Source organism: Clavelina lepadiformis, chromosome 2 (assembly GCF_947623445.1).
Source record: "Clavelina lepadiformis chromosome 2, kaClaLepa1.1, whole genome shotgun sequence".
NCBI classification, from domain to species: Eukaryota; Metazoa; Chordata; class Ascidiacea; order Aplousobranchia; family Clavelinidae; genus Clavelina; species Clavelina lepadiformis.
In genome coordinates this window covers 15,802,320-15,815,841 of record NC_135241.1, presented here as the reverse complement: position 1 = coordinate 15,815,841, position 13,522 = coordinate 15,802,320, and the positions used below count along the sequence as shown (strand labels likewise).

General features: G+C 34.8%; 1 protein-coding gene across 1 annotated transcript; it reads left to right on the top strand.

Moving 5' to 3' along the window:
* Positions 1-8,195: 8,195 nt before the first annotated feature.
* Positions 8,196-13,282, top strand: LOC143446789 (poly [ADP-ribose] polymerase 2-like). Its single transcript, XM_076946589.1, has 2 exons — positions 8,196-11,629; positions 12,425-13,282. The coding sequence occupies exon 1, from the start codon at positions 9,255-9,257 to the stop codon at positions 10,839-10,841; it is 1,587 nt and encodes a 528-aa protein (XP_076802704.1). The 5' UTR covers positions 8,196-9,254; the 3' UTR covers positions 10,842-11,629; positions 12,425-13,282.
* Positions 13,283-13,522: the final 240 nt, after the last annotated feature.

Genomic DNA, 13,522 nt, shown 5'->3' with positions numbered 1-13,522 from the left:
ATTGTATGAATTTTTCCAGTGAAATAATAACAGGAAGTACAGACCCTTTCTGAATTACTGTCTGGGTGGCAAGATTTCTTCAATCGCCTATATTTAACAATAGAAAATGTCGACCCACTTTGATTATTTTTTTAATTACAAGCATTCTGGGCATCGGATTGTAACAATTTCGTTCAGGTAAGTAGCATGTGAATTCTTTTCTGCAATAAAGAAAAAAATTTGAAAATATGTTGCCTAGTTCTCACTTTACAGCAGTTTGAATCCTACGCACTGGACTTGTTCAGTATGACGTTTGGATAAATGGTCAGCGAAGTATGCGACGTAAAATGCGTAAGAAATTGCGTGTTATCTGTAGTGTGTTACATTGGATAATTTTGTTTGGCATGTCAAGCAAAGTTTAAAATAATCAACTGGAAGTAAATACAAACCGAATTGTTACATCCAAACGAGCTGCAGATACCACGCAAAGTCTTATGCATTTTACGTCGCATCCTACACTTATCACATAACGTGACTTCGTAACGAACAAGTCCAGTGTGTAGGATTCAAAGCGCTGTAAATTAAGAACTAGGCAACATATTTTCAAAATTTTTTCTTCAATGTGCAAAGGAAATCATATTCTTACACACCTGAGCGAAATTGTCACAATGTGATGCTCAAAACGCTTGTAATTTAAAAAAGAATCAAAGTGGGTCAACAATTTTGATTGTTAAATATAGGCGATCGTAAAAATCTTGCCACACAAAAAATATAGCGACCGTAACTCGGAAAGGGTCTATTTTACATACACTTCGTAACAGTTGTATTAGAGAGAACTATTTGGTATAAAGATTTCTACCAAGTAATTAATACATGTACGCCAGACTGCAGGGTATGCCAGGAGCACACCAAATATTTTTTGAAACAAATTCTTGCCCTTTTCTTAACCTACCATGTGTTACTTCGTTCCAAAGGACAAAATATTTTAAATACAAGTCTATGATAAAGAGTAGAGTAAGCCTACAACATTTTTCCCATGGCCATAGAGTAGGGTTACCATTTCTAAGTAGGCAAAATTCGGGACGAATTTCGATGACGATTTCGGTTTGAACCAAAAAATGAAGTGCTGAATGTTAGGGCGTCTCTTTTGAAATTCATTGTATACAGTGACTGAAGCTATAACTTTTTTTTAGCAAGTTACACGTTTATTTTTCATGACACATAGGCCCTAGTAATAAATTAAAAAACAAAACATGTTAAGATAATGTAAAAGCAATTATTATGTGTCAGGAATGGCAGCAAAGTGATGGCAAGGTCTTCAGGAAATATATCTATTTATTTACTTAGTGTTCATTATAAAACTTGCCATCGGCTCGCCACTGGTGCGACTGCATCAGGAAAAAATAACAAAAATTAACTTATGTAAGTTTTTAATCTTTTTTCAGGACGCAGATTTTAGCAGCGAAATTCGGGACATGTCCCGAAAAATCGGGACGCATGGTAACCCTACCATAGATGGGACATTTGCGAATATCTGGGTCCCTTAGTCACTTATTACATCATAATTTCTTTTTTAGTCTTAAGTCCTTCCCATTCAGGCCTTCAAGTTGGAGTACAAAAGTATACGAGACCCAAATATCTTTTCATTGCCTCAACGGATTTTTACTTGACGGCCAGACTGCAGAGTAGGCTATGGCCGTTTCAGCAAGACCCTGCAAGCGCCATACAACCAAACATCACCAGTGGAGATGCGCAAAAATGTTTGGATGCACTTGGGGTGCGCACTTAGGGGATACTACTAAAATACATATACTGTATCCAGGTTCGAATGGTACCACTTGGTTCGAATGGTTCAATCGGTATACGGCGTTTCAAAGTTGTAAACTACAAATTAGCAGCTATTATACATAAAATAGGAAAGTACATTTCTTTTTGAGAAGTTGTAAAGCGTTTTTCAAACTTAAATACGCTTTACAAACGCTTTTTGGACAAGATGAATAAACATAGGAATTTTAGAACCAATTTTTAAAAAGCTTTGCCCAATCACCAAAGAAATCTTAAATAGGTTACTCCACTGATTAAAACGTTATCTTATCAAACAAAATTACTCTTTGCTTCGTCTTGAATAATATGACGAACACAAGAACCATAATTATCTTTTGTCATCTACTGGCGCTTACTTAGTAGGCAAGCACACTGTCTTAAATGGCGCTTACGCAACTGTGCAGCAAGTGAGAAATTTCATATACAGGCAGGGAGTTTGATGAAAGGTTATTTAACAAGAGAAATGTAACGTTGAAACGAATAGAGGCCCTACGCAGCATCAGCTTTGTTTATCAAAAAACTTGGCTTGATCTCTGCAAACCATAAAATAGGCGGATTATGGGGCGTTACAAAATTGTTGTACCTGGCGTTTGAAATCGTCTGCCGGAAATAGGAGAACAAGAATACAAAATTTGAGAAAACATTCTTTTCATTTCGACGCGTAAGAGGCGAATTTGCATTTCCTGCATAAGAACGAGAATTTCAGACGTCCAAGCTTTCAAAATATTCTCACTTAACGCCCTTGGACACAAGGTTGATTTATAGAGTGCAATGCGATTGCATCATCATACTGGTATAAAACAATTTAATGCTTACCATTTGAAAATATTCTACGGGCGCCCTTGCATTTGCCTGTACATTTTAAGTCTTTGCCGCTTTCCCCCGTAATGTTCCTCACGTAATGTTATTAATAGCAGCGCGCTATACTGATCAGCAACCTCATGACGTCACCCCTTCAGGGTGCTACTCGCAAACAGCAGGCTGCAATTGTTGACGTGACGAGAAAATTTTAAGATGTGCTCAGTTAAAACTGTTATTGCAATTTTTGTGACAAAAAAGAGTTTGTACTTTTTCGAGAAGAATGATTTTTCGCAATTTCTTTAGCTGTTTTAAGTAAAATTTGGCAAAAAAAACTTCCTCTCTGGGAGTTTCCTGTTTTACTTTCTTGAAAGAAAATTTTTCCTATTTTGATCTAGTGTTCTATACGGATTAGGTGGGTCAAGCGCACCGCGTGATGCATTTATATACTAAACCCTTACTACCAAAATTATGACGTTATTTGTTGTGCACCTATCCACTAGACTCCAAATGAATTTATAAGGTATTGTTTCTGTTGAGTCACCAATTGATTGCTTCGTAGGTTTTGTAACCTGCTCTAAAAACACATAGCACTACAGTTATACTGCCCATATTTAAGTTCCCAAATTCTTTTGTAGTTAGGTGTAATTATGAAAGGTCAATCAATTCAGGCCAACAACTTAATTTCTTTTCCAGCGTGGAAAGCTTTGTTAATCGATCGAGATAACTTCAATCGCATCACATTAAGCAAGAAATCTTCCTCTAACAGAGAAAAATTTGATTCGCACGAAAGCTGAACGATTTCGAATTCCAACACTTCATTTATTTAACCAGTTCAATCTTATGCTATCATTACAGTCATAACTCATAGCAAAACCTTTTTGAAGAAATTCCTTCACTTTCAATGTTTGTCTTTCAAGACGTGAAACATCTTTCAAGATGTGAGTAGTGGTAAATAAAAATAAAAATAAAACAAATATTAGTATAAACATGGAATGAAAGGGCAACGAAACATAAGAAAAACGCAACAGAATTGTTTACTAAGTCAGTTGCGTACGCAGTGACGAAATGGTTGGTAATGGTTGTGACACAAGTCAAGTGACTAACAGTTTAAGTCCAAGTCAAGTCGAGTCAGGATAGGACTGGGTTTCACATTTTTGGCGGGGAAGTGTTTGAAAGATCCCTAAATTTAAAATTTAATCAAACAATTTGCTTACGACAAAGTCCATTCTTTGACAGCAACGATTTGTTTACTTGCGCTTGTTCAATTTTAAAACTTGCCAAAGCAACTTCATCGTGCAATTGTGCTGCGTTTTTTTCTGAATTGTGTCGGTGTAGAACTGTAGATGATAGAATTACGTGTCGTCATTGGAAAATGTGGTGCGTGGTTTAAAAAATGCTTGGCAAACCTTACAAAGTCCAGCCTGGTGGACTTGGTTTCTACCCTTCAGTCCTTTACAGTTATCCAATTTTAAAGTAGGTTATGCTAATTTCGGATATATTGCATTCATAAACTCGATTAGGACCAAAAGAAAAAAGTAGAAGTTTTAATAAGTTGGATGAATCGGGGTTTAACGTGCAAGATGTATTCCTATGATGCAAGATGTAGTTTTAAGATTGGTACAAAATTTCTTCTTAAAATTTGCAGACTTTGTATAAGTTAGTTCAGCACGTACCAGTACAAGTCAAAAATATCATTTGGTAGAAAAATACCACATGAGCTTAAAATACAGCTTTAAAACACCATAAAATGAGATATGTTCTCATTTCTATATTCACAGCACTTAAGCTGAGAATTTATTGTTTATGATTTTGAAACGCTATAATATGGAATAACTTTATGTGTTCCTAAGTAAAATAGCCCATAAGCGGTGGAAATTAGGAAATACGATAAACGAAAAGAACATAAAACATAATTAAATCGATCCACCACAAAAACTTAGGCTTAGGATAGGTCGATGGCTTAATGCTTCAAGGTAAATTATACTGCATATAGCGTATATTAGCGTATGGTAGCCTCAAAATCTTCTACAGTCAAATCAGCCACATATAATCACTCAGTGAGTGTGGCTTCGTAACATGATAACAATTGAAATCTTGTTACAGGCAGCGACTAAAGGATGTTGCAAAACATTTTAATGGAAATTACCTATGGGAAAAGATATAAGTATCAAAGTGCCAAGCGTAGGCTAATATTCAACGATTAGCCTATGTGTAATTGTTAGTGATTATAACGTAGTGTGCAAAAATACAACAATCAAATACAACATAAGTTATTACAACAATCGTAAACGCAGGGCCCACAATCCACAAATACCGGGCCGCCCCGGAAAATTTCCCGACCTTCCGATGGGTCAGTCCGCCCCTTAGTCGGGTCTAGTCAGTTATGTTCATCCAGTCCAAGACTCCTTTTGTTAAAATTATGCCATCACCGAGTCACAAAAAAGTTCAAATTTATTTATCATTAACTCTTTGTTTAACGTTGATGCTAAGCGGTATTTTAAATAGGCATATGATCCTAATAAAGTTATACGTATAACATTTAATTTCATGTTTTTATGACGGTGTTGCACATTCAACAGAATATGTTGCAGTGGGATTTTTGAAAAAAGTATTCTAGTTCACCAATCGATTCAATGATGACTTGAATTAACTTGGACTAAGGCTCGAGTTAAATTAACCGAAATTTCCGCGTTTACACAAGTCAAGTCAAATTTTTTAAACAAAAAAAAACATAGCCTAAGTCAATTTTTTTGAAAACTTCTGACCAGAGTCAAACTCGAATCAAGCCAATGATTCGGCGTAATCTTACCATATCTGCTATAAGTTACAAACAAAAAACTTACTAAGAAAAATCGATTAACTCTGCCTTTAAATCAATAAAAAAAATTAAATTTAGAAAGAAAATGGTTTTCTTACAAACATGAAGCTTGCGCAAGAGAAACCCAGCGATAAGATTATAAATCTAAAATATAAATAAATCATAAATCTATAATTCTACCGATTCATTGGATAATATTTGATCGTTGCTCACAAATTCTTTATGGAAGAAACCATAACCATTAATTTATTATCGATTTATTCTAAAACTCTTGACTTCATTCTGTGCCCGTTTTAGAAAATTACTGTAGGCCTATAATTGTTGTTCAAAAAATCTATAGCCGTGTAGGGTCTACAAACATTTAACAATGAAGAGAAGAAAATAAATAAAATGACGACTCGCCCTGGCTATTAACGTTGCGTTTGTCAAACTTAGCCAACACAACTGGTAGGCTAATTGGTTCAGACTTCATTCTTCATCCTATACAAATCTACAGTATGAAGCGAAGTTATTCTATCAATCAAGCTTTCTGACTCAATCCAGTCTAAAGTATGACTGAAATTTAGTCGATCGTTTTTGTTACTGTTCCACTGTGTTTTATGTTTCTTTATAAAGAATCTTTATGTTTGCCTGCTACCACGAGCTAATCCATATCACTGTAGTGATGTAGCTTATAAAACAGACGACTAACTATCACAAACTTGCTTTATAGTAGCACGTAGCCCATACATTGTATACAGCTGAAGGCACGGTTTGGAGACACCTTTTGAAATATTCATGTATACTTCGAATGACGAAATATTGATCGATTTTTCAGTGCACTTCGGAAGGTCTGACTAAGATTCTAGCGCTACGGCCGCTAGAATTAAGATGTATACGTCATAGTCTGTAGCAACAGTGCCAGAAACAGTGGTGGGATTTAAATATTTTAACATCCGATTCTTTCACTAGCAGCATGCCTTATTGATCCGGGCCGATATACACATAGGCCTATACAGTATACAATTTAGGGTTGCCATACGTCAGGATTTCCCCGGACATGTCCGGAATTTTAGTGTTCAAACTGCGTCCGGGGGGAAATGCTAAAATATGCTTAAATGTCCGGAATTTTTTTAAATTGTTTGTTGCGTTACGAGTAGTAATTTCATTGTTACGTCATAAACGACAATACAGCGCTCTATTTGGGATACAATGATAGATCGATGAGTGGAGCTGGGCTAGTAGCTGAAGGCCTTATATCTTGGTCGATGATGCAATATTTAGAACATGTCTGAAACGATAACAGCGTATATTCGCTGAAGAAAATTATAAAGCAGTGAAAGCAGTAGAAAAATAGCGCAACAAGAAGTCTGTTGCAGACCAAATGAGAATACCAAGGAAATTATCGTTTGTTTAATGATTTCGAAGTGGGGCGCGGGTTTTATTCACACCGTCAAGGTGGGGCGCCTCTCCATAAGTTTTAGAACCCTTGTTCTAGTTGAAGATGCGAGCCGAATATGTTAAGTGCAACTATTTAATTTCGTTTTGTAATTTAATTTGTAATATTGAGATCACCAGAGGTCAAATCAGAGATGGCCCAATACCCTAGTCGGCCTAGTGAATTAACGACACTATGTTGAAAAATCCACTCCGGTATACAATGGGTAGGCAAAGCATTTCCAGTGTGACGTCATATTGACAGACAATGTGTTCATACCTCATTTTAAAAACCGCTAGTGGGCACAACCGTTTGGCGGAGGTTATTAAAATTCCAAGAACCGGTGCAAACCGGCTGAATTCCACCACCGGCTAGAAACCGTCATTTCTTTGATTAAAAGCTATACTGCCAGTCGATTCTAACGCTAGGAAACAGAAAAAGGTCTAACTCTAAAACTATACAAAAAAGTCTCCCAGTATACGAAATAGAACACAGCCAGATTGATCACTAGTAAATAGGTTTTCAAGCATTTTTGTTCAAGGCAAAACATGCAACATAAATTTCATTGGAGGCACATCACTGAATTCACCATTTTTATAAGTGAATAGGATAATAAAACAAAAAAAAAACAACTAAACATTAACCTGTACTTAATAAGATAACTCTCATAAAAAACTACGTGCATGTAACACTGTAACAGCAAAGGATACTGTGATGTACTGTAGATGATGGCATATGAGTTTTTCTCTTGTACACATACATTGAATTATAGCCCATAGGAATAGCAAAGGTACAATAGGCCTACTGTCATTGATCAATTTAATATTAATATTACACCGTCATGTGGAATAACAAATTCATTTCTTATCTAAAATACTGATTAGGCCTTCAGTATTTTGGAATTGTAACCAAATAGACTTCTTTTGGCAGGGTAAATAGTTTCTCTGCACAACTAATACAAGTGTTACATGGTCAAACAAAGTTCTTATAGTATAAACCTTGATCTAACTCTCACATTTTGTAGTTTTTAATGCTTTATCATTCGTTCTTGTTGTTTTTACCTGGTGATTGTGAAGTGCTATTGAGAGTTTTCTGAGAGTTGAGAGCTAAAGAACAATTATGACACATCAATGTGGTACTTGATGTCTTAAAAATACTTAATTAGCAAATACATAGAAATGGTTATAATACAGTAATAATATATATATATATATATATATATATATATATATATATATAAACGCCCGGTTAAAAGAGACAGTGTCAATACGAATTAATTGTGGACATGCAAATAACTCAGAATAAAATGGGGAAAACATGGTGTCCTTTTTATCATTAATAACATCATCCCGTTCGTTTATGAAAAAGGATTCAATGAGTTTACGTTTCCAAAGCATGTCTGGTGAAAGATTTTTTTCATGTCGAAAATTGGAGATATCTCCCTTGTGTTCTTTCATCATAGTTGTGAGAGAGCGTTTGGTTTCCCTAATGTATGCCGAGCAATCATGACATGGAATTTCATAAATTGCCCCTTGTCTTTTGTTAGGTGGTACCTGGTCTTTAGGGGAAGGAAGTAAATTACATATTTTTACTGCAGGTTTAAATACGCTCTTAATCCTTTGGCTACTTAAGATCCATCTCAATTTATTATATTAAAAAGATGGGAAATATACAGAATTACAACAAAACCATGAAAGCAATCAGATCGACTGGTGTTATTTTTAAACTTACTTAGATCTATTTAAAAATCAATTTGAGTAGCCATTTAACCGCAAAGATTACTTCACAGTTTTCATTTCTTGTTTCAACGATGTTTTAGTGGAAGAAGCAGCATGGGCCTGATAGAATAAAGTATTTACCACTGCTCGTTTGTGTTCAAGAGGATGTTCGGAATAAAAACTCAAATAGCGATTGCTGTGAGCAGGTTTACGATACACAGAAGAGAGCATACCCTTGTTACTTTTCGTGATTAAAGAGTTCAAAAAGGCAATTTATTTATTCTTTTTCTTCTTCAAAGTAACTTTCAATCTTCCTGTGAATTTGAATGAAACTGAAATTTGGCTATGTCGGCAGTTTAAAATTTACAAAAGAATCAACATAACGCAAAACTTCATGAGTCTCAGCTCACTATCTATTGAATATCATATCATACATAAATTGAGTAGAACTCATTAACTGTCTTGGAATATGACAGTGACATTTATACGAACAAGTTTTATATAAGTCATATGAAATAAATAAGGTTGGTTGGCCACATTAAGTCCAACCTTGTCATTATTAAGTGGCCCAAGTATTGATATATGTAGATCTAAGTAGTCAATCTGAAATGTTATTATTTGCAGCTGCTTAGCGTATCAATAGTAGTTGGAATACTATACATTTCTGCAACAGGAACTCAAATTTCAGTATCATAACATGCCTCGGACAAAATCGAAGAGAAAAAGTACCCATAATCAACAAAAAACTGCAATACCTGTCAAGAAAGATAAAACTGAAGTTTCACCATCCACCTCGAAAGAAGAATCAAAGGAAGAGAAAGTGGTAAAATTTACGGGCAAGGTTCCTATTGATGAAGAGTTTAGAGATTATGCCAATGGTCCATATCATGTGTATGTGGAAGGTGATACAATCTTTGATGTCATGCTTAACCAAACCAATATTGGACAAAACAACAACAAGTACTACAGAATCCAAATAATTAAACATAATACCAAATCAGAATTTGTGACTTTGTGTCGCTGGGGTAGAGTAGGAAAAGTTGCTGGAAAATCAAACACAAATAGCAATAATGTAGATGGAGCTAAGAAAGAGTTTTCGAAAAAGTATCATGATAAAACAGGTTCCCACTGGGGTTGGCCCGATGCTTTTCAAATACAAAAGCCTGGTAAATATGTTGTCATAAAGCTTGACTATGGGGAGGATGATGATAAAAAAAAAGGATCTGTGTCTAAAAAAGTTAAAGAAGAAATTCCTTCAAAGTTAGATGAGCGTGTGCAAAGTGCAATTAGCCTAATTTTTAATAAAACAGAATGGGAAGCTGCCGTTAAAGAAATGAAATTTGATGTTAACAAATCACCATTAGGTAAACTAACTAAAGGACAAATAAAAGCTGGTTATGAGTCTCTTAAAGCTGTGGAGACATGTCTCAAACCGGGCACACATGAAAAGGAGTTAATGGCAGCATGCAGTGATTTTTACACAAAAGTTCCACATGACTTTGGTATGAAGCGTCCACCTCTTATTCGCACGAAGGAAGAGCTGAAGGAAAAACTGGATCTTTTGGAAGCCCTTGATGACATTCAAATTGCCATAAATATTGTGAAAGAAGATGATAATACCAATAAACTTGATTCTTATTATGATTCGCTTAACTGTGACCTTGAACCGCTGGAAAAAACAGAAAAAGAGTTTAAAACTGTTCAAGATTATGTTAAAACTACCCATGGCCATTTGCACTTCTTTAAGCTAAAACTAAAGGACGTTTTTAAAGTAAAAAGGGAAACAGATAACAAAAAATTTCAAGAAAATATTGGAAACAGAATGCTTTTATGGCATGGATCCCGGATCACAAATTGGTGTGGTATTTTGAGCCAAGGTCTTCGTATAGCACCACCTGAAGCTCCCGTTACAGGATATATGTTTGGAAAAGGTGTCTACTTTGCAGATGTGGTCTCAAAATCAGCTCAATATTGCTTTGCCAGTGCAAGGCAACCACATGGTTTTCTTTTGCTTTGTGAAGTAGCGTTGGGTGGAATTAATGAGAAAACACAAAGTGATTATAATGCTAATAGACTGCCTCAAGGCAAACATAGCACAAAGGGTCTAGGAATGCATGCTCCAAATCCTAAGAAACATGCTACTTTTTCAGGAGTGAAAGTCCCTCTTGGGAAACCAGTTGCAACTAAAGTGAAGAACACCTGGTTGAGGTATAATGAATACATTGTTTATGATACAGCCCAGATAAAGCCACGGTATCTTGTTAAAGTTTCTTTTGAATATTAGTGCAACTGTATATAATGTTTCATTGCAAACTAAAAATTTTGAGGACAGTGAGATGAACAGAGTTTTATATGATTGTGGTTGAAACTTTAGAAGTGTGAAAATTTGATGTTGTTTATGTTAAAGTTTTGTCTTCTTTCAAATCATGAAGTATTTATCAGGTTTTGCAAACCAAAAACGAATCTGAATATCTTTTCCCAAATGTGTTGAAGTTCACTGCAGTGTTGTAATAACTCGAATCCGGTCATTGACTTGAGTCACGTTTTATGATGACTAAATTTCAATATATGCTGTAGCATTTTCCCCTTTTGATAAGTTTCTGGTTTCAATGGTCAATATTATTTTAACTTTTATCTTTATCTATATAACTATGTAATTTGATGAATTACCTTTTTTTATGAAAATTTCTGTTTATAAAACTGTCCTTTTACTGAGAAGCAAGTCATGTTTCATGTTTTCATAATAAGCTTTATTTACATTTCAATTCACTGTGAAAGTTAAAAAGTTTAGAATTTATTACAATTATTATAGCTAAAGCAAGTGTTTTTGTGTAGTATTGTAGATATATCTTTGAAAGTTTTATATAATATTAACTATCTGTAACTGCATGAAAATCTGTACATGAAATACATATATTTCACAGTGGAAACTTTTTTAATGTACTTTGTTAAATCTGTTTATTAATTCCGCTCAAAATTTCAAATAACTTTATAAACAACTTGATAGCTTCTAGCAAAAATTCAGCTTGATGAGCTTCAACTCTCTATATCATTCAGAATTCCTGTCAACCGGTATAGTGATTTGATATTTCATAACCAGTATATAACGGTTTAATCCATTACATCCTACTGTATGCATGTAGAACATCTAATTTAGTTTAGAGTACCTGTGTTACCAAGTAGATATATTATGTGTGTAGCAGCTATGATCACATCATAATTGCCAGAGATTGGTTCCCTTAGACCAGTGCTTCTCAACCTTTTTTTGCGGCGACCTAAATATTAAACGTAAATTAATAGCGATGCTGAGGCGACCCAATTTTTTACCCAAAAATTGGGTATTTACAAATATTTAGCCTTGACCCGAACGTAGCTAATCTAAAGTCTCACAGCAAATAATCATCACCATGCTTCTTCACTTGTGTTTCCGCACCAATGCACTATGACGTCAACAAACAATGAATAGAGTAAGGTACTCAGTTATCGAACGGCTTTGTGGATTAGTTTAATTGGCGACGGCGACCCAAACCAACCAAATGGCGACCCAGGGGTTGAGCAGCACTGCCTTAGACATTGATTTCACATGTACTAGTAACTGCAAAGGAAAAATACAGTAGAATACACTTAATGAATTCGTGGATGATAATTGATAATAAATCCAGCCACGTCATCCATCTGTACTTGATATATTTGTAATTCTGGCTGTACATGCCCAAAATTATTAGCAAATTTGTCAGAAGCCAGGCTTCTGGCGAAGTTGGGTATTTCTTTTAAGGTGTTTTTATCCTAACCGATTGTCAACCATCCTTTGCTTGAACACACCACCTGCTCGTCTGCTTAACTTTTGCTTTTTTATTTTGTGTGTAGAGGTCATGCTGGTTGTAATCAGGAAAATATTATCATTATAATCTTTGTCAAATTGGTTTTGTTACTTTCGCATACGTCACTGCAAGTTAATAACAACTGGCTTTGCTTTTTGTCCCCATTGTACTATTGACCAAAAATTATTCAATATGTCAATTTATGATACTAGCATACTGCGGCAAAGTACACCCAATGTTGACTGTTCCTGAGGTGGATTTATTATGCCAATTTATCTATCGTAGTAATATTTCATTTGTGTGCCGCGAATTCTTGTAGTAAAAGATTGGAAATTGTGTAAAGCTTGTTTTAGTTGCAGTGATCTGGCAATAGATTTCCATGATCACAATGCAAAATAACAGCTATGTTAACATAGAAACACTGCTTTTCAACTCTATCATTACTAACCTGAAATTTATTAAGTTATATAATGTGTTAATGTTTTTGAAATGCTAGGCGTAGAGCTTCTCATGAATCATGATAAAGTGCTAGCTGAAACAATATATCTTTGAATGCATAAATCAATTCTTTAAAAAGATAGGATATTTTCAACAAAGTAAAATCTAACAAAAGAAGTGTCATATTACAACTCCTTAAATACTGTAGAACCCTGATTAGTTAACTACCTGCGGATGGTAGATTTCGCACAAAAGTATGCTTTCACAATTGTTCATATCACCGTATGGACTTAAGACACATTTGTACTCAAGACCATGATTTTGTTATCCTGTTGTATTTAAGGCTTACAGAATATGCATTCAGTATATAATATTAGGCATTGTTGGGAAACACAGGTAAATCAATTTCTACTAAAGTTTTTGATAGATTAACTTCCTAACTATACCATTGGTAAGATTACAACAAGTTAACACATTAAAAACAAACTTTAATGGCACAAGATATTATCCACAGTCATTTCATTATAACAGGAACAAAAATGTCAACTTTTAGAACCACCCTATATTTTTTTATAAACTTAAAAAGCCCTACTCAATTTTCCAACGGTGCAAATTTGACAAAACTGGAATGAGTGGTTTTTGAATTATGGACTAAAACTTTTGACCACTAGTTGGCTTTACAGCAATGAGCAGCAAACAGCAATAT